Source organism: Babylonia areolata, chromosome 1 (genome assembly GCF_041734735.1).
Source record: "Babylonia areolata isolate BAREFJ2019XMU chromosome 1, ASM4173473v1, whole genome shotgun sequence".
Lineage (NCBI taxonomy): Eukaryota > Metazoa > Mollusca > Gastropoda > Neogastropoda > Buccinidae > Babylonia > Babylonia areolata.
Genome location: NC_134876.1, coordinates 65,131,809 through 65,152,487, shown reverse-complemented (window position 1 = coordinate 65,152,487; position 20,679 = coordinate 65,131,809). Strand labels below are relative to the sequence as shown.

General features: G+C 43.1%; 1 protein-coding gene across 1 annotated transcript in view; it reads right to left on the bottom strand.

Moving 5' to 3' along the window:
* Positions 1-4,145: 4,145 nt before the first annotated feature.
* The window catches only part of LOC143285663 (uncharacterized), a 51,582-nt gene continuing 35,048 nt past the window's right edge, over positions 4,146-20,679 (bottom strand). Inside the window, 12 exon segments of the mRNA XM_076593062.1 lie at positions 4,146-6,530; positions 8,388-9,218; positions 11,843-11,993; positions 12,379-12,476; positions 13,646-13,788; positions 14,371-14,516; positions 15,110-15,265; positions 15,922-16,097; positions 16,929-17,205; positions 17,865-17,952; positions 18,765-18,952; positions 19,949-20,102. Coding sequence (XP_076449177.1) covers positions 6,460-6,530; positions 8,388-9,218; positions 11,843-11,993; positions 12,379-12,476; positions 13,646-13,788; positions 14,371-14,516; positions 15,110-15,265; positions 15,922-16,097; positions 16,929-17,205; positions 17,865-17,952; positions 18,765-18,952; positions 19,949-20,102 — 2,479 coding nt within the window. The 3' untranslated portion in view covers positions 4,146-6,459.

Sequence of the window (20,679 nt, the reverse complement as noted above, 5' to 3'; positions counted from 1 at the left end):
GCTACTTTCTCTTTGAGGTGAGGTGGCCCATTTCAGCAATTGATTATGATTCTTCTTCTTTGTTCGTGGGCTGCAACTCCCACGTCCACTCGTATGTACACGAGTGGGCTTTTATGTGTATGACCGTTTTTTGCCTCGCTATGTAGGAAGCCATACTCCGTTTTCAGGGGTGTGCATGCTGTTCTTTCGGGGGTTTTCGGGTGTGCATGTTCTTGTTTCCATAACCCACCGAACGCTGACATGGATAACAGGATCTTTAACGTGCGTATTTGATCTTCTGCTTGCGTATACACACGAAGAGGGTTCAGGCACAAGCAGGTCTGCCTATATCTTGACCTGGGAGATCGGAAAAATCTCCACCCTTTACCCACCAGGTGCCGTTACCGTGATTCGAACCCGGGACCCTCAGATTGTAAGTCCCAACGCTTTTACCACTCGGCTATTGCAGCCCGTCGCTGATTCAGTCGCCGCAGGCAAGGTCAGCCTTGTAAAGTGAATGAAACGGGAATCTTCACTGTTTCTCTGTTTGTTTTGACGCGTCGATGTAATTTTATGTGGCCTTTTTCAATATTCAAATATACAGTTGTCCCTTATGAGTTTTTGTTGTTATTGTTATCATTGTTGTACATGTTAAGTCTTGTTAAACATGTAAAATGTTCTTAGAATCTGTATGTATGTATGTATGTATGTTTGTATTGTACGTACGAGTTTGTTTATTGTACATGATTGTGAGTTGAGAACTGAGTGTGTTTCGCATGCGTGTGTCTGTGGATTGTAAAGCGCTTTGTGCAATGAAGAATGCGCTGATAAATGTCCAGTTATTATTATTATTATTATTTGTTATTATTATTATTGTATGTCGATGTAATCTTATGTGATTACATAAACACGCACATGGCCTTTAAGTGCACAATAACTTATGTTTCTGTTGTGAGATTAAGCAGCACGACCACATGTGAATTTCTTTTTGGAAATACTAACATTGACTTCACTCAAGTGGACTTGACTTCCTCTTCACCCTAAAATCTGTGAAGAGCCATTGGGGCACCGCACTGAACAACTGTTCAGCCAATCATTTCGCCGTCAGGTAGCTGTTTGGACACCCACCAAAGTTCGTTCTACGCTGTTGTTGAGTCACTATGGTGGTGCTCAATGGTAACCTGCCACATTCAAATACACGGTCTAATGCAAACAAACAGTCTGATGCAGCATACGGTCTGGTGCAAACATATGGTCTGATGCAAACAGTCTGATGCAATTAGTCTGCAGCATACGGTCTGGTGCAAACATATGGTCTGATGCAAACAGTCTGATGCAATTAGTCTGCAGCATACGGTCTGGTGCAAACATATGGTCTGATGCAAACAGTCTGATGCAGCACACGCTTTCACGCAAACATATGGTCTGATGCAATAAAAGGTCTAATGCAACATGTGCTGTGATGGAAACAAACCGACAGCGTCATGGAAACACCTCCATACGGTCTCATGCAAACCTGCAAATTTTACCCACAAACCTACAGACACACGGCCTGATGCAACATACATTCACCCCCATCCCCACCCCACCCCCAACCCCACACACTTTTTTTTTTTTAGCTGTAGCAGATCAAAGCTTCAGTCACTCTTCCCACTACTAGAACAGTTCAGATGGAACATGACACAAAAATTGTTTCACATAGTTGAGAAGCTCAGCTGTCAATACAGACAGTCTGTGAGGGTGTGGGTTCGAATCCTGCTCTCGCCCTTTCTCTCAAGTTTGACTGGAAAATCAAACTGCAGTCTAGTCTTTTGGATGAGACTACAAACCGAGGTCCCGCGTGCAGTACGCACTTGGCGCACTGAAAAAGAACCCATGGCAACGAGTGTTGTCCTCTGGCAAAATTGTGTAAAAGGAAATCCACTCTGATAGGTACACAAATACATAAGCATGCACTCAGGGCTTGGCAAGCGCGTTGGGTTATGCTGCTGTCAGGTGTAGCGTGTATGGATTTGTCCGAACGCAGTGACGCCTCCTTCTGAATCTGAAAGTGACCGAAGATAGGCGCGTTTAAGTATCTGCATCATCGTAATCGTAATCGTAATCATCGTCATCGTCATTTGTATGGCTGATGTGACTGCAGCTGACTGGGCGCTGAATCATTTGGTACTGAACTCACGTAGAAGCAAAACTTGTCTTCTCGACCAGGAACCCATTGGTAGATATCTGATGCGATAGGAAATTTAGTGAGAGATCGGATCGTTGCATTTGGAAAGGAAAAAACACAAATCCATTACATTTTTTTTTTGCGAATTCATCAAACAAAACAAAAGGAGAAGTCAGAGGACAAAATATGCTATGAAGCAAAAGGTTGCATCAACGTCACGGTGCTGTTTGGATACTCGCCAACGTTCATTCTACACTGCTGCTAAGTCGCTATGGTGACCTGCCAGATGCAAACATGCTGTCAGGTGCATCATACAGTCTGATGCAAACATGCGATCTGATGCAACATACGATCTAATGCAACACACTGTCTGATGCCAACCTACAGTCTGATGCAAACATACTGTCTGATGAAAACCAGAGGTTTGATATCGACATACCGTTTGATAGGAACATATGGTGTGATGCAAAACCTACAGTTTGATGCAATCAAGCGGTCTGGTACAAACATACGGTCTAATGCAAACATGCAGTCTGATGCAAACATGCACAGGACACAATGTTCCAACATGCAAGCCCCATCCACGCTCACACACACACACACACACACACACACACACACACACACACACACACAACTGTTACTGTTGAATCGTCACAGAACATGGCTGAGACAGCGTCTATTTCATTCCGTCACTACTGTTCTGAATTGTTCTTTCCCTCCGTCTATTCTTGACTTCCCTCTTTTGTTTCCAGCGATATTACCGAGTTTTATTTCATATATAATTATGTATTGTATTGTATTGTATTGTATCTGTGTTAAAATTGGGCTGCTCTCCCCAGGGTGAGCGCTTCGCTGCACTACACCGCCACCCTTTTTTTTACTATTTCCTGCGTGCAGTTTTATTTGTTTTTCCTACCGAAGCGGATATTTCTACAGAGTTTTGCCAGGAACAACCTTTTTGTTGCCGTGGGTTAGTTTACGTGCGCTAAGTGATTGCTGTACACGGGACCTCGGTTTATCGTCTTATCCGAATATCTGTGTGTGTGTGTGTGTGTGTGTGTGTGTGTGTGTGTGTGTGTGTGTGTGTGTGTGTGTGTGTGTGTGTGTGTGTGTGTGTGTGTGTGTGTGTGTGTGTGTGTGTACGCACGAAAGAGAAGAAGAAACCGACATTAATTCTACTTCAGAGCAGGACATGAAATGGCAAAAATATCACAGAAGTTTCACAGAAGCACCGTGGCCAAATCGGTCAGGCTCTGTACTCCTGATCCAGAGTTCTACCAGTGATCAGAGTTCGAGGCCCCGTTTTGGCATGGTGTTGTGTTTCTCGGGGAAGGCTCTTTCGTCTGACTTTCTTCACTCCACCCAGATCTGAATGGGTAAACCCGACTTTGGTTAGGGAAGGTTATTAGCGAAGGAAGGAGAGAACTGGGCTCCGCTTTCCTATGTTGAACCCTGGAGCCAGTTGCATTGCTCGGACGGAAGAGCCTAGTATGGTCGTAAATCGCTACTAACTGTGTGTAATATGGAACTGACCAATGGCGTAGTTCGGTCAACGTAGGCATTTAGTCACGTGTAACTGTCAAAAAGTTAGAACCAAGCAATACAACTGGCACCTGGACACAGTGATTATGAATTCACTGCCCCGGTAGCCGTAAAATGCTTGGGACTTTAAATCGTTTTTTTTTCTCTCTCTCTCTCTCTTTTTCGGGGGTGGGGTGTGGGGTGGGCGTTGCTTTTCACAATATTATCATTGTGTACAATGAATCGATGATTCTTTGTGGACTGTGGTTTAAAAATGTAGCAGAGCTACCTTTACGACAGTATCTTGGTGTCAACCAGGCCCAGGACACACACACAGCGCGCGCGCGCACACACACACACACACACACACACACACACACACACACACACACACACATACATGCACGCGCGCTCACACACAACCACACGTAAACACACACACACACACACACACACACAGCAGACTATACTGCCATACATTTTAATGGGGTGTTTATTTGACAAAATATAATTGCATGGTTGTTGATTTGCATAAATAACATAGCGAAAAACATCCAGCCGATTTAAAACTTAGAACCAATATTTCCGAAGTTAAGACAAACCAGAGGAGAACGGATGAGAAAAGGTTAGAAAGATAGAAAGAACGGAATGAAGGAAGGAATGAAGGATGGAAGTACGAATCAACGAATCTATGAAAGAAAGGGAGAAAACATAAATGAAGAAAAGAGGGTGGTGGGTGGGTGTGAAGAAGAAGAAGAGAAGAAGAAGAAGAAGAAACCAAAGAAAGCAAGGAAACAGTGGTTATTTTGGAAAGGAACATCATAAGTGTTTCGATTGGCTAATGATTTATTTTTATAATGATTGAAAAGAAAAACGAGTTAGATCAAACTTATAGATGTTTCAGTTGGTTGGGTAATAATGTATTCTTATAACTGAACAGGAAAATGAGATTGGCTAGATCAAAGGTAAAAGAAAATATGATACACCAGAGGTCAAAAGTATATCAAAACAGACATTAACAAATCAAAATTGAAACCCTACTCACTGTTTTGTTTTGTGTTTTTTTGTTGTTGTTTTTTTTTTTTTTTTTGCTCATGAAAGTGTGTCTCCCTTTGACTTGAAATGAAGTGTCTCTTTTGTTTCTGAAACCTTCATGTGCGAATGTTACATTTTGTTGACTTATCAAAAGCATGCCGATATGTTCTATACTTAAAGTGTTAATAAAATGATTGTCTGCCCGACTGATTGATCGGTTAGTTGATTGATTGATTGATTGATTGATTGATTGATCATAGATTGCATATCCTTGAAGTGTCAGTGGTTGATATTGGTCGCTGAATGGTATAGATAAACAAGTGACTGGAAATGAGTAAATAATTTTCAGATACTAGGAACGACTGATGAGAAATGGGACAGCACAATGGAAAGCAAAAACCCCATTCTGGTCAAATCAAAATCAAACACAACAACAACAACAACATGTGAGGAGGCATGCGTGCAATGATCAGCGAAAAGACGAAATAGTCCGGCGACGCAAATGGCACGCAGTCAAAGTGGAAATATCAAATACCAAGGCAAAAAGTCGTTTGTTCTGATCCTTAATCACAGCGACTGTGAACTGAAACTCTCGTTGCTTGCAACGGTCATGCAGCGTCGATTCACAGACTAAACAATGGCTGGGTTGGTAGTTTTTGTCGGCTGTCGAACTGAACATCATTTAACGAAATCTTACTGCCGGGCCGAGATGCCCAACAGTTAAGGAGCGAGTGTTTCTTTGGCCAGTACTGCTTTCGGCGAGCACATTATGTATTGAAAAGGACTGTTTTGGGTTTTTTTAATGAACAAGTCACAGAAGAGTTCTAAACAGAAAACAGCGGAACTGCTTAACTACAAACAATGTTTAAAGACAAAGTTAGAAAGAACAACGTTTACAAATGTTTCACCGGAAATTATAACGGAGTCAGACTCTTCTCAATCCCGTGTTTTTAGCGAGACAATGTCAGATAGATGGTGTCAGTGATCATATTCAATTATAAAAATGTGAAAGTAAATGGATAGAAAAGAAGGAAGATTCAAACATTCAACAATATCTACCAAAGCAAAGTTAGGAAAAATTCCATATTTCTCTTAATCGCAGTCTGTCAGTTAAAAAGAAAAAAAACAAAAACAAAAACGGTCGTGCATCTGCATCATCAGATAGGCAATCAAATCCACTTTGTTCTGCAAAAAAAATGTCTTGTAAAAAAAATAATAAATAAAAAAAAACTTTCAAGAGTTACGTCTTTAAAAAAAAAAATTATTTAAAAGAATGATACTTCCATAATCGAAAATAAAACCTGCCCTACTTAAGAATGTGTGGAAAGAATAAGGAATTATCACATTGGTTATGTTCCCTGTTATAACAATACTATCTTACATCAGCTACATAAATACCAAAAACATCGGTAATTTTGTGCCTATTTCATAAGAAAAACACAACAGTTCGAAATATGTTCAGATTAACAGCTTTCACCAGCAGTGCACACGCCAAAGAATCATAACAGCTAGTTAAAAAAAAGTTCCTGACGTTTAACATCGAACTTTTGTTATCTTTGTAGTAGCCTTTTCCCTCCAAAAGGATTTACAAACGCTACTGACTTTTCCCGGAAGGAACTGTCACTCTTAAACCACATACACACGGGAACGTGTTATTCAGGATGTGGAGGGAGAATGGCTTGGGGGCGAAAAGTCTTTCAGCGGAAGTAGTGGCATGGAGTTGTGGATGTAGGAAGTGACGTTATACATAGATATCAGAGAAACAGGGACAGGAGAAGGGTGGCAAGCAGAGATGCCAAACTCCAGCTGACCGTAGAGGCATCACCTGCAAAAAAACAGAAGAAAGAACTAGCTTACACAATGTGTCTTGAACATGATTACAACTGGGTAAAAAAAACCCAAAAAAACCCACCAGCAACAACAAAAATCACCGCCGCCATCACAACCAGCAACAAAAACAATGTTGCTGCTTTCTGAAGAGCATCAATTAACACTAAACAGAACAAGAAATAGAGCTGAATGAAGCAGAGTGAAGTAACGAAGTGCAAACTATACATGGAAAGAGAGAGAGAGAGAGAGAGAGAGAGAGAGAGAGAGAGAGAGAGAGAGAGAGAGCGAGAGCAAACTGCACCAACAGAATAATCTAATAGTCAATTCAATATAGACTCTTAAAGCAGAGACGTATGCAAGTGCCCCCATCAATAATGAACGCTTTCTATCTATTGTAGATAAAGAACTGGGAATCAATATTCAAATCATTTTCATATCAATGAAAGGAGTACTATTGATCAAAGCACGCACAAAAAAACAAACCCACAACTTTTTTTTCTTTTTTTTACAGAAGAGGAAAATCAAATAATCACACTGCAACTACAAAAGCCAGATATCTGGGCTGACAACAAAGCGATGGGTAAAGTCAAATGGTCTGGGACAGAGATGATACAATACAAAATTGGTGAAAGTACTTTACTGTTCCCTGTAGGAACAGACTGTACGATACGTTTAGACACAGTTCACACAAGCTCTTACGGGCAAAAGCGATACACAACATTCAAACTGTAGGAACAATTAAGAACGGAACGTAATCAAATCTTGATGGAACGATTGCACACACACACACACACACACACACGCACACACACACACACACACACACACACACACACACACACACACACACAGAGGAAAATCATCCATTGCAGATAACAGATTATGGTTAGGCATTTATATAAGGATTAAACAGTAGCCACATATTTTCCAAATTCAAGGAGAAGAAAGCTAGCTTCTTTATTTTCCCAAGGTTCTAGTGTCTACCAAAGCTTATGTAGTGTGACTGAATACTTCTGTTTGGGGGGGGGGGGGGGGGGGGGGGGGGGGGGCTGGGGTCAGAAGTGAGACGATATTGCGTCTCCACCCAAGTATCACCCTTTCTAGAAAAAAAACAAACTATAAACAAGAACACAGTACGAGAACAGAGCTGCTGTCAGCCTGAAGTTGGTTTGACAGAAAACAGCTTTTTTTCTGTCACACCAGCGAAGATACGTGAGTACATTAGCAAGTTTATATTCGGATATATACATCTGTTAGAAAGCGTTAAGATGCTTCGACCGGTATACAATAACGAAGCACGCATTCCTGGCTAAAATATGCTACCAATCGCTGGCTCTTATAAGTACACCAAAGTATACAAACAGGTACTGAGTTCCTCTGTTCTTCATATATAACCAGACTGCGTTTGTTAACTGTCATCTGCATTCCCTTTTTTTACCTGTGAAGATCTGATCGAATATATGCAATGAAACTGTATCAAAACCGTCAATATTTCATTTAGTCACAATGTATCGACGACATAAAAATTAACAACAACAAAACAAGAAAGAAAAAAAAAGAAAAGATGCGACTATGATTTTGACAGATCAGTTTATTGCATATATTCAGATCAGCCTTTTTACCTTCACCATACACGAATACATTGTGTAGTTTTTACAGCCCGTGTTAAGTAGGTCACAGCGTCTACAAAGACCGGGGTTGTCTCTATACAATGCCCCAGGGCACACCACCATTCCTTGCCACTTTGTTGAGCGTTGGGAGTACAACAGGGTTCACGTGCAGTGGGTGTCTCAAAGGGGAAAAGCTGCTAGCAAAGCGACAATAATGGAAACCAACAGAAATCACGCCCAACCTGAGCCACCGGAATTGTCTGTTTTCCCACTGATTTCTGACTTGTCTCCCTTCGACGTTTGTGAGCCTGACGGGGAATGAGAGTTGTTGGTGGACTCGTTCTCTCTTCCGTCTGACGGTTTGGTGTGGGTGTCTGCATTCTTCTGACCGACAGAGCTGCTGCTCGCAGTGGACGCCTCTGTCCCGTTGTCAGGCCTGGTCGAGGAGAATTTCACCCACGGGTTCTCCCCCCTGGTCGAGTCCGGGCGAATGGGCGGGGATTTCGGAGACCCTTCAGTGACAACAACGGCGGCGTCGGCGACGGTGGTGACGATCGCAATGGATTTTCTGGTGGTGGTTTGGACATACCTGACTGTGGGCACCTCGGGTGGCTGTCCTGGGTTGCTGACTGGCAGTTCTGCCCCCTGGCTGGCTGTGCTGTCAGTCGTCTGCTCCTGTTCCAGTGCGGTGACTGGAGTTGTATGGTGTTTTCCTGGCAAACTGGGAAGTTCTGGCATCTTCGTTGCATGTTTCGTTGGCTTCGGTGTGGTTGTTGTTGTTGTCGTCGTCGTCTTCTTCGTTGGTTTTGTTGTTGTTGTTGTTGAAGTTGTTGTCGTCTTTTTTACTGGATTTTTAGTGGTGGTGGTGGTAGAAGTGGTTGTGGTAGGTGCTACGGTAGTGGTGGTAGTGGAGGTAGTTGTTGTAGTGTTTGAGGTAATAGTAGAAGCTTTTGTAGTAGTCTTCGGAGCAGCAGAGGTGGTGGTAGTTGTAGTTGCTCTGCTGGTTGTATCCGACACTGTCGTTGGCACCGGATCTTGTCCAGGGGAGGTAGTTTGAGTCTCTGTTGGTGTTCCTAAATGAGGGGTGAATGCATAGCGTGACACGATTAGGTTAAAATAACAACACTCTCTCTATCTACCACACTGTATATTTGCACCAATCAGCAGCACCATTTCAACTTCTGCACCTGAACTAAATCATGCCATATATTTGAAGTACAAGCAAGATGCCGCTGTCCACGAAAGCACCATATTTCCATTTAAAAGGAACAGAAAGCGAAATTATAAGTTACTGACAAAATCTACGCCACGTTACTTAGTTGATGAAAGCACAGTATTAATCATAAGATACCAAATATGCTTGAATGCGTTTAACTGGGCTTATTGTGATCAGGACGGTCATCGGTATTAAATGATATCCTTTTCCATATTGTGGTCACAAGGGCATTGATGAGCTAAACGAGCTGCAAACTGATGACATTCAATCGGCTTTCTTTTTGTCTCAGCGAAAAATACAAATGACGTGTTTTCAAAAAACGTGTTTTTTTGTTTTTGTTTTTTTTAAAACGTGTTTTCAAAAAAAGTTTGTGTTTTTTTTGTTTGTTTTTTGTTGTTGTTTTTTTAAACCTTCAATCTGTATTATTCTATTCTGATTTTTAAAAAATCAGTTATAAGGATTCAAGTATCCAGAGCAAACACACATAAAGGCTGCTAGTTAATGTACCAAAACGTAATGACAAATTAACCAGTCTGACATACATGAAATTAAAAAAAAGAAAAGAAAATCATCATCGGCTTTAATCTGACATAAAAACGAAACAGCTACAACAGCAATGACAAAGCGAACATGTAAAAGACGTTTGTTAGACAGTGGACAACACACACGCCAACAAACCAGCTAACAAACACGTAACAGTACCCATCTCAGGCATGCTTATCATGTCATACTTTTTCTGCTCTTCTAAAATTAATCATGATCTACAATAACGGAAACGATGTCAATAGCAACAGCAACTGACAGGGACAACACAAAGCACACACATAGCCAGCCAATGGAACACAAAACAATCACAAACGGGGGTCAGACAATGACTCTGGAATTCTACAACATAATCTGTTTTTTCTCAACAAAATGCAAGAGACGAAGGCGTTCTGTAGCATTCTTGGCGCCGATACAGTGTATGAAGTGCCAAGTATGAGACTGGATTACAATGATCTGGTAGAATATAAATGGTATATTTTCTGATTAGATCGAAAACACAGTTGCAAAACAAAGCCAGTGATAAAACGCGATTACAACAATCTGATTGACCATTGTATGTTCTTTAAACAGATTAAAATTGCAGTTATAGGTCGAAGCCAGTAGCTCTGTATTTACGTGCTTCAGAAGATGATGATTATAATAAGAATACCAATAATAAAAGCATAATGACAACAACAAGAATAATAATGATGACGATGATGATTATGATGGTGATGATGATAAACTGCACATGAGCAAACGGTTCTTGAACTGATAACGAATATGATTAACTCTAAATCTATGTAAAATATCTAAATCTCTTCGAGTTCTACTGTTACTGAAAAAGCGAAATGATTCGTGACATACTGGGGAAAGGAATAACCTAGCGCAAAGAAAATGAAGAGGAAGGAAACGTCAAATGGAAAAGTTTCAGTTTCAGTTTCACTTTCTCAAGGAGGCGTCACTGCGTTCGGACAAATCCATACACGCTACACCACATCTGTTGAGCAGATGCCTGACCAGCAGCATAACCCAACGCGCTTAGTCAGGCCTTGAGTGCATGCTTACATATTTGTGTACCTATGAAAGTGGATTTCATTTTACGTAATTTCGCCAGAGGACAACACTCTCGTTGCCATGGGTTCTTTTTCAGTGCGCCAAGTGCGTGCTGCACACGGGACCTCGGTTTATCGTCTCATCCGAAAGACTAGACGCTCAGTTTGATTTTCCAGTCAAACTTAGGAGAAAGGGCGAGAGCGGGATTCGAACCCACACCCTCACGGACTCTCTGTATTGGCAGCTGAGCGTCTTAACCATTCTGCCACCTTCCTCATTTTCAAATGGAAAAAGACGCTGCCATATATCCCAGCATATTTCGCTTCACCGTATAGACCTACTCCCCCCACATCCAAGCAAACAACACAGATAATTAAACCACGGCGAATGAGTGCTCAAACACGATCCTCCCTACCTCCCCACTGAACTATGATATAGACATTGTCGTAACTATCACGACTGAACAAGAAAATAATAATAATAATAATAATAATAATAATGATAATAATAATATTCATCATCAGAAGAAGACGACGACGAAGAAGAATGATGATGATGATTATCAGATTATTATTATTATTATTATCATCATCATCATCATCATCATCATCATCATCATCATCATCATCATCATCATTATCATTATTATTACGCTACACCTTTGTAATAGCCCAGCGCATACTGATAATGATAATGGTGATGATGATGATAATGATGATGACGATGAAATAATAATAATAATAATAATAATAATAATATAATGATGATGATGATGATAATAATAATAATAATAATGATAATACTGATAATTATAATGATAATGCTGAACTATGGTAACTTAATCCAGTGCATACTGATGACACCATCACGGTAACACTAACAGGCGCAAAAAGGACTAACCAACTGGCGGTGTGACTGTGACGCTGAAGTCCACGGTTGCCTGGGCATCAAGGATGCCCTGCTGATGAGCGCTGAGTGCGCTGTACTGGGCCTTGCTCAGTGAGTTCACCTGGTTGGTGCTCAGGCTCTTCAGCTGAGCGTCTGTCATCGCCTGAAAACAAGGTGGACAGGCTGTCAGCTGCTGCAGTCGTCATCATACGATAACACACTTTATGGAGAAAAAAAAACGATCTTTTGAAATATTTGTGATGCTTGAAACTGCTTAGACCTTGTTCTCATATGCTGTATACATGTCTCATTTTGTGTACTCAGGTACATTTTTGTTGTTGCTAAAATCGTTGCCACTGGAACCGTGAAAAGGGTTCTTATTCCGGGAGGTCAAATATTTATCACTTACTATGTATTTGAAGTAGGTAGAATCTTGTATAACACACACACACACACACACACACACACACACACACACACACACACACACACACACACACACACACACACACACACACACACACACAGGAGAGGGTGTGGATGGTCACCTTCAGAGTGGCGGCGGGCAGGTTGGCCATGACAGTAGGTCTGATCAAGGCCAGCTGGTCAGCTGTCAGTTGCTGGACACTTGGGGATGATAGTCCACCTGCAGAATCGTCAACCAGCGTCTCTCAGAATGTCACAAATAAAAGTTTTGTGCAGAGGCCTTGGACATACTCATAGTCATTCTGACAGCCATCATCACAACAATAATCCCCCTCCTCCTTAACATCATCACCACCATCATCGTTATTATCACCTTATGGTCATCATCATCATCATCATCATGTTTATCATCATGCCTGTCGTCAGCACCCACTCAAAGTAAAAACGTTTCGATTTGTCAAAGTCATTTTCACGACTAAGTGATCAAAGACGCATTCTTCCTTGACACGCCCATGTTCCCATCAACTCACCAATCAGAAGGCCAGTTTCTCTGACAACTCGCTATTCAAATGGTCCATCTCTCCAACAACTCACCAGTCAAATGGCAAAAGTCCAAAACAATTCACCAATCAAAATGCTTGCGTCTCTAACAACTCGCAAATCAAATGTCCGATGTCCCAGACGACTCACCAGTCAAATGGTTCATATCCATATCCCCTCCAAAACAACTCGCCAATCAGATGGCCCATATCACCCCCAAACAACTCGACCAGGTTCATATCCATATCCCCTCCAAAACAACTTGCCAATCAAATGACCCGTGTCCCTCCAAAGAAATAACCAATCAGATGGCCCATGGTCCACTCTCCAAAGAAATAACCAATCAAATGGCCCATGGTCCACTCTCCAAAGAAATAACCAATCAAATGGCCCATGATCCACTCTCCAAAGAGATAAACAATCAAATGGCCCATGGTCCACTCTCCAAAGAGATAAACAATCAGATGGCCCATGGTCCACTCTCCAAAGAAATAACCAATCAAATGGCCCATGGTCCACTCTCCAAAGAAATAACCAATCAAATGGCCCATGATCCACTCTCCAAAGAGATAAACAATCAAATGGCCCATGTCTCTGTCAACTCACCAATCAAATGGCCCATGTCCCCAAGAACTCACCAGTGAAATGGCTTTTGTCTCAAACAACTATCACCCCTCAAAACAGCTAACCATGGCCTAATGCCTCCTCCCCCAAACAACTCAGCAATCAAGTAACCCATGCCTCCCCCCCCCAACCCCCCAACCTCCCCCCCCCCGCCCCCGCCCCCCAGCCCGAAAAAACTCACCAATCAAATGGCCCATGTCCCCTCAGAGAGAAAAAAAAACTCACCAATCAAATGGCCCATGTCACCAACGACAGCAGGAGACCAGTGGCTGACGACGTCCCCAAAGACCTGCAGGGCACGGCTGGCGTAGGCTGACCGCTGGTCAGTGCTGCAGGACCTAGCCTTGCCCACCACGTCCAGTGACCGCCTGTGAGGGAGGGATCGGGGGGTTGGTTATGGTCACTTGGCTTGGTTGTTCGATTGGTTGGCTGGCTGGTTGGTTGGTTGGTAGGTTGTGTGGATAGGTGGATGGTTAGGTGACTGGTTGAGTGGGTGCGCGCGTGGTTGGTTTATTGGTTGGTTGGGAAACGGACTGATTTACTGACGATTCATCAGACGATACGTTTGTGCTTTTGTGTACAGCAGGTTGACAGGCAGGTAGATACATATATGTTAAGTAGGATGGTTGGTTGGCTGGATGTTTCAGTTCGTTGACAAGATCATTTTGGTTACATGACTGGTTGATTTGTGCACAGAAGATGAGTATACATTTGTAGGCATGCATGTACACGTACATGTGTTTTCGTTTGGAAGGTGGGAATACTGAACTAAATTTTCTCACGTCTTTTAACCATTAATCCATACAAATCATTTTTTCCTTAACAAAAAAGACTTCATGAAGCAGACGAAAGCCAAATTTCCAAACAAATCCAGCAAAAAAGAAGGAGAAAAAAATCAAGAACGAGCTGATGTTTTTTTTCCAGACACCACACAATAAGCCAGATCTCACCGGAAGACCTCCACAGGCAGCTGAGCAATGTGTGCCGCCGTCAATCCACACACAAATTCCGACATGGAAGCGAACTCTCCGGGGGTGACCAGGGCCATGTTGCCGCTCTTTTTCAGTTCCAGCCAACGGCTGAAGCCCGCCTTCAACTGAAACACATCGAAGTCATATCGTTAACCTTCGTCGTCGTCATCATCACCGTCGTCCTACTCAACAGCATCATTGTTATCATCATTATCATCATTATCATCATCATCATCATCAGGAGTAGTATTATCTTGATGGCAATATTTCTGTGGCTGACAGCGCTCTAGCGCCATTTGATGCGATGAAGATCGTGTTCATGCGGAGTTTATAATCATGATAATATTGTGTTCGGGTCTGTAGCTACTGATGTACGTGTAAGTTTTCGTTTCTTCTAGAACGTCTGTGTGCTGTAAAGTTATCCTCACTTCCATTTGCACACATTTAACTAATACTTTGAAGAACATGTGTATGTATGTCCGTGTCTGTATTTCTTCGAACACACACACGCACACACACACACGCACACACACACACACACACCACACACACGCACACACACACACACACGCACACACACACACACACACACACACACACACACACACACTCACGCGCGCGCTCGCACACACACACACACACACACACACACACACACACCTACCATTATCGTTTGTGAATGTGCGCGCGGCGCGTGCTAACAGCTCTCTTGTCTCACCTGGGCAGGGTCCAGACGAGCGTGTCTGGCCATGCTGTTCATGGCGTCCACCCCGGTCAGCTGAAGGGTCAGGATCTCCCCCGGAAGGAGGCCGGACAGCAGCACACCGGCCTGTCGGATCACCTCGTTGGTCCACACAGAGGGCTCCCCAACCACCTGACAGCAACAGGGCAGACACATGCCCAGCAATCAGCTACAGAGTATCACACGTTAAAAGTTATAGGACCTGACAGCATGGTAGACACACGTCGAACAATGGACTACAGTGCATAACGTGTTAAAAGTTATAGGACCTTGCAAACCATCAGCTACAAAGTGTCAAAAGGAAAACTTAGGTTAAATTTGTAAAGGTTCCACGTAGAAGAGCTGGAGAAAACGACGCCATTCATTGCCAGAACTGAACTGATGGTGTAGTTGTGAACGCCAGGAAGAAGAAGAAGACGAAGAAGAAGATGCAATAGAAGAAAAAGAAGATGTAGAAGACGACGAAGAAGACGAAGAAGAAGACGAATGAGATGAGAAGAAGAAGTCTCTCGCCCGGCGAGCGAAGAAGAAGAACGACGACGACAACAACAACAACAAGAACAAATCCGTGACCTGGCGGAAGAAGAAGAAGAAGGAGGAGGAGGAGAAAGAAGAAGAAGAAGAAAAAGAAGTAGAAGTAATAGTAGTAGTAGCAGCAGCAGCAGGAGAAGAAGAACAAGAACAAGAACAAAAAGAACAACAAAAGCAAGAAGAAGAAGAAGAAGTCTCTGACTTGGCGAGCGAAGAAGAAGAAGAAGGACAAGAAGAAGAAGAACACAGTCTCTGACCTGACGGGCGTGCTGAAGCAAACTGTCCACGTCCTTGTCCTGCCACTTGGTGCCGTTGCCCACCACTTCCAGGCAGTCCCGGAACTCGCTGTCGGCCATCCCTGTCACCGCTGACACCTCCACCATCGCCACGTCCTGCCGCATCAGGCGCAGCACGCTGCACGACAGGGGGTGACCTGCCCACGGCAAGGTGAACTGATGATGATGATGATGATGATAATAACAACAATGATAATAATGATGATAATAATAATACTGATGACAACAACATCAATAACGACAGTGAAAATGATAATGATGACAAGAACAACAATAATGATGATAATTATAATCATAATGATGATGATCCTCGTCGTCATCTTCTTCATCATAATGATGATAACAATAATAATAACAATGATAATGATAATAATAATGATACTAATTATAATAACAATAACGATGATGATGATGATGACGGCGACGACGACGACGACCACCACCACCACCACAACAACAACAACAATAATAATAATACGGTGTTTGCATGTCGTACAGCAGACAAATCAAAGCGCTCTACACCCAAGCAGAAGCTTAACCAATCACTTATTGTTGACAGAACGCACTTGGCGCACTGGAAAAGAATCCATGGCAACGAGAGTGTTGTCCTCTGGCAAAATTCTGTAGAAGAAATCCACTCTGATAGATACGCATATCTATCTATCTATCTATCTATCTATCTATATATATATATATATATATGTGCATGCACTAAACAAGGCCTGACTAAGCGCGTTGGGCTATGCCGCTGGTCAGGCATCTGCCGAGCAGATGTGGTGTAGCGTACATGGATTTGTTCGAACAAGGTGACGCCTCCTTGAGTAACTGAACTGAACTGACGCGATAGGTTGCTTTGGTTTGGTGGTGAATTGGCTGGTGAGTTGTCTGCTTAACTAATAAATAATTGATAGACTGGCTGTTGGCGAGATCAAATAAACACCACCAGCCTTCCAAAACCACGCACTCACCAGCAGCACGCCGACGCCTCCCAGCCGCAGAAGACCCCGCAGAGGAGGAGGAAGCCAGGGCAGCGGCCAGCATGCGAGTCACTAGGCGTCGCCTCCCGGCATCATCCTCGGTGGCGTCGCCAGCGTCCTCCAGAGGGCTGTCGGGAGTGTCCGGGGAGTCCTCGGGAGGGCTGAGGGAGTCCTCTCTCCACAGACCTTCCTCACGCCTCTCCTCCAGGCGCTCCTGGCGCTTCTCCAGCCGCTTCTCGATCACCGCCATGCTGGACACCAGCTCTCTCTGTCGGCAGGTTAAACTTTTTTTTTTATTTTTTATTTTAATCCGACGACCGTGTTAAGAATAGGAGTCGATCTCCAGAGGAGCGTGTGGGGGGGGGGGGGGGGGGGGGGGGGGGGGGGGGGGGGGGGGGTGGTGGTGAAAGGGGCAGCTAGTCTACAATGGTAAAACAACAACAGCAACAACAAAATCTACAACAGCAGAAACAACAACAATAAACCTGATTAACTGATAACCTAAGTGAAAGATTCAGTGGAGAAAAAACAAACAAACAAACAAACGACAACAGCAACACCACCAACAAAGAAACACCAAAAACCTGACTGAAACTTTCTTTGCCATATTTTTTTTCTGCGTCGTTCCAAACTGATTTGCCAGTTTCATTTTCCTTCATTTTCATTATAATTCATTCATCTGTTATATCATTTCCACTGGAAAAATAATACTGCTTAATGCGAATGATTCAACTTATCAATCATAATTATACTCGTTTGTTTATTCATTGATTTGTGTGTGTGTTTAACAAAAGAAGGGACCATTTCACAAGTTCACACAATTTTTTTTTGTTTTTTTGCATTGATATCTTTTGGTCAAATTTCTACAAACACCCCCCCCCCCCCCAACCCTCCCTCTCCCCCCCCCCCCCTCCTGGTTATACTTACATCACAGATCTTGTCAATAGTGTCCTCCTTGGCAAACTGAAGGAGGGGGCCAGCGTTGGCAAGCACACTGCTCTTGCACTCCCACTCACTGCCAACAGAACACGAAAACAATGTCAGTTTCAGTTTCATGGAGGCGTCAAAGCGTGCGGACTGCTCCATATACGCTTCACCACATCTGGGCAAACGAAACAACAACAACACACATGCAGATACCTGACCCACGCACTGATCAGGCCTCGAGAGACTTCACTAGGTTTGAGTATAAAAAACAACAACATTCACATGAAATGTTATCAAATAAAAACAACCAAAATTAATAGATAATCAGGGAATACATTACCATATTATAATAAAATGCAAGATACGACGGCAAATGAAAAAAAAAAACCAAAAAAAACCCCAACCTAACGTGGGGTTCGAACCTACGACCATGAGTTCCATGCTCCACCGACCGAGAAGAAGACGAAGTAGTAGCAGCAGTGGAAGAAGGAGAAAAAGAAGAAGAAGAAGGAGGAGGAGGAGGAAGCAGAAGAAGAAGAAGAAGGAGGAGGAAGCAGAAGAAGGAGAAGATGATGATGACGATGATGATGATGAAGCAGAAGAAGAAGAAGAAGGAGGAGGAGGAGGAAGCAGACGGAAAAGAAGAAGAAGAAGATGATGATGATATTGATGAAGCGGAAGAAGAAGAAGAAGAAGAAGGAGGAGGAGGAGGAGGAGGAAGAAGAAGAAGTAGTAGTAGTAGTAGTAGTAGTAGCAGCAGCAGCAGCAGCAGGAGCAGAAGAAGAAGAAGAAGAAGAAGAAGAAGAAGAAGAAGAAGAAGAAGAAACAACAACTACAACAACAACAACAAGTGGAAGGATGACGAGGACGAGGAGAAGAAGCACAACACGAAGAACTCACGGCAGGGCCTCCTCGACCTTGTCCAGCACGGCCTGAGCCTGGTCCCTGGTGAGGGGCAGGGTACCCAGCAGGCCCAGGTTCTGCATCACGGCCTGGGCACTCATCCCTTCGATCCGGTCCTCAGTCAGGCCCAGGGCCAGCCCCCCAAGCTGCCGGAGCTTGCGGAAGTCCGCGTCGTCACGGTCTTCCTGTGCGTGGAGGGACACGAGGATATGTTGGTCCGATTTTTTTTTATATCTTATTTCTTTCTTTCTTCTTATATATATATATATATACACACATACATACATATGAAAGAACAGTCAGTGCCCTGTCTCCCGAAGTAATCCAGTATGATTAAAGAGAACTCTTCAATCAACCATTTATCTAGTCATCAGCCACATTCATATCTAAAATGCGGCTTATGTTCAAACATGTGTGTGTGTGTGTGTGTGTGTGTGTGTGTGTGTGTGTGTGTGTGTGTGTGTGTGTGTGTGTGTGTGTGTGTGTGTGTGTGTGTGTTGACGCTTCTACTGCTATATATCTTCTTTTTTTAATATCCGAAAAGACACATTGGCTTGGACATTATTATACTCTGTTATTAGCGTCATCCTGTGAGCCCTTCTGTGAGCCCTCGGTGAGATTAAGATATGAATACAAACATAGATATATAGATATATATCTCTGTGTGTGTGTGTGTGTGTGTGTGTGTGTGTGTGTGTGTGTGTGTGTGTGTGTGTGTGTGTGTGTGTGTGTGTGTGTGTGTGCCTAGAGTTGACTGAATCAAAATTTTGCGCCTTTTAAATATTATTATTATTGTTAGTAGCAGTATTTTTTTATGTATTTATCTTTTATTATTATCATCATTATTATTATTATTATTATTATTATTATTATTATTATTATTTATTGTTATTTATTTTATTTCTAATTTTAATTTAATTTTATTTATTTATTCTTTTTTTTCCCTCAAGGCCTGACTAAGCGCGTTGGGTTACGCTGCTGGTCAGGCATCTGCTTGGCAGATGTGGTGTAGCGTATATGGATTTGACCGAACGCAGTGACGCCTCCTTGAGCTACTGATACTGATACTCACACCAGTCATTCACAACGCATGCGCCAGCTCGTAAACTGCATACTCACACACCAGTCAGCCACAACAACGCGTGCATATATCGCTCTCTGAAAAATGTCAACACACTCACGCCCACTTTGTCCTCCATCATGTCCAGAAGTTCCTCGGCCAGGAAGGCGAGCTGGGGGCGGGGCAGCTTACGTGTGTCCATCTTGGCCATCAGCGTCACGAAGGCCTTCTTGCCGCCGTCATCAAACTCAAGCTTCTCGAACTGCTTCTGGGGTCTGTGGGGACAGCAGTTCAGGGAATAGGTTGTCAGACAGGTCAGGGCAGTTCCAAAGAATCACACGCGCACGCACATACACATGCACACACACGCGCGCGCGCGCGCGCATACGCATACACATACACACACACACACATGTACACACACATGTACACACACACACACACACACACACACACACACACACACACACACACACACACACACACACCAAATCCACGAACCAACCGATTAACCATCTATCTCCCTCCTCCCACCACCCGGTGCCTTCCACCCATCTAGCGACACTGGAAACGTCCCTAAAGAAAGTTATATATATAAACAATCCTTTTGCCCCTTTGGGGGCCAGGAGGATCCAACACCCACTCATTGTGAACCACATTTTCAATCCAATAGCAAACGAAACAAGCATTAAAAAAACCACCAAAAATGAATTCAAAGAAATACTGATAAATTACAAAAAAAAGCAAACCAAACTTCAGTATATTGACATGTATGTTTCAGATGTAAGGACGAGTTACACCCCCCTTCCCAAGTTTCCAGAATATTCTTTAAAATGTGTTATCTTCGGTTTC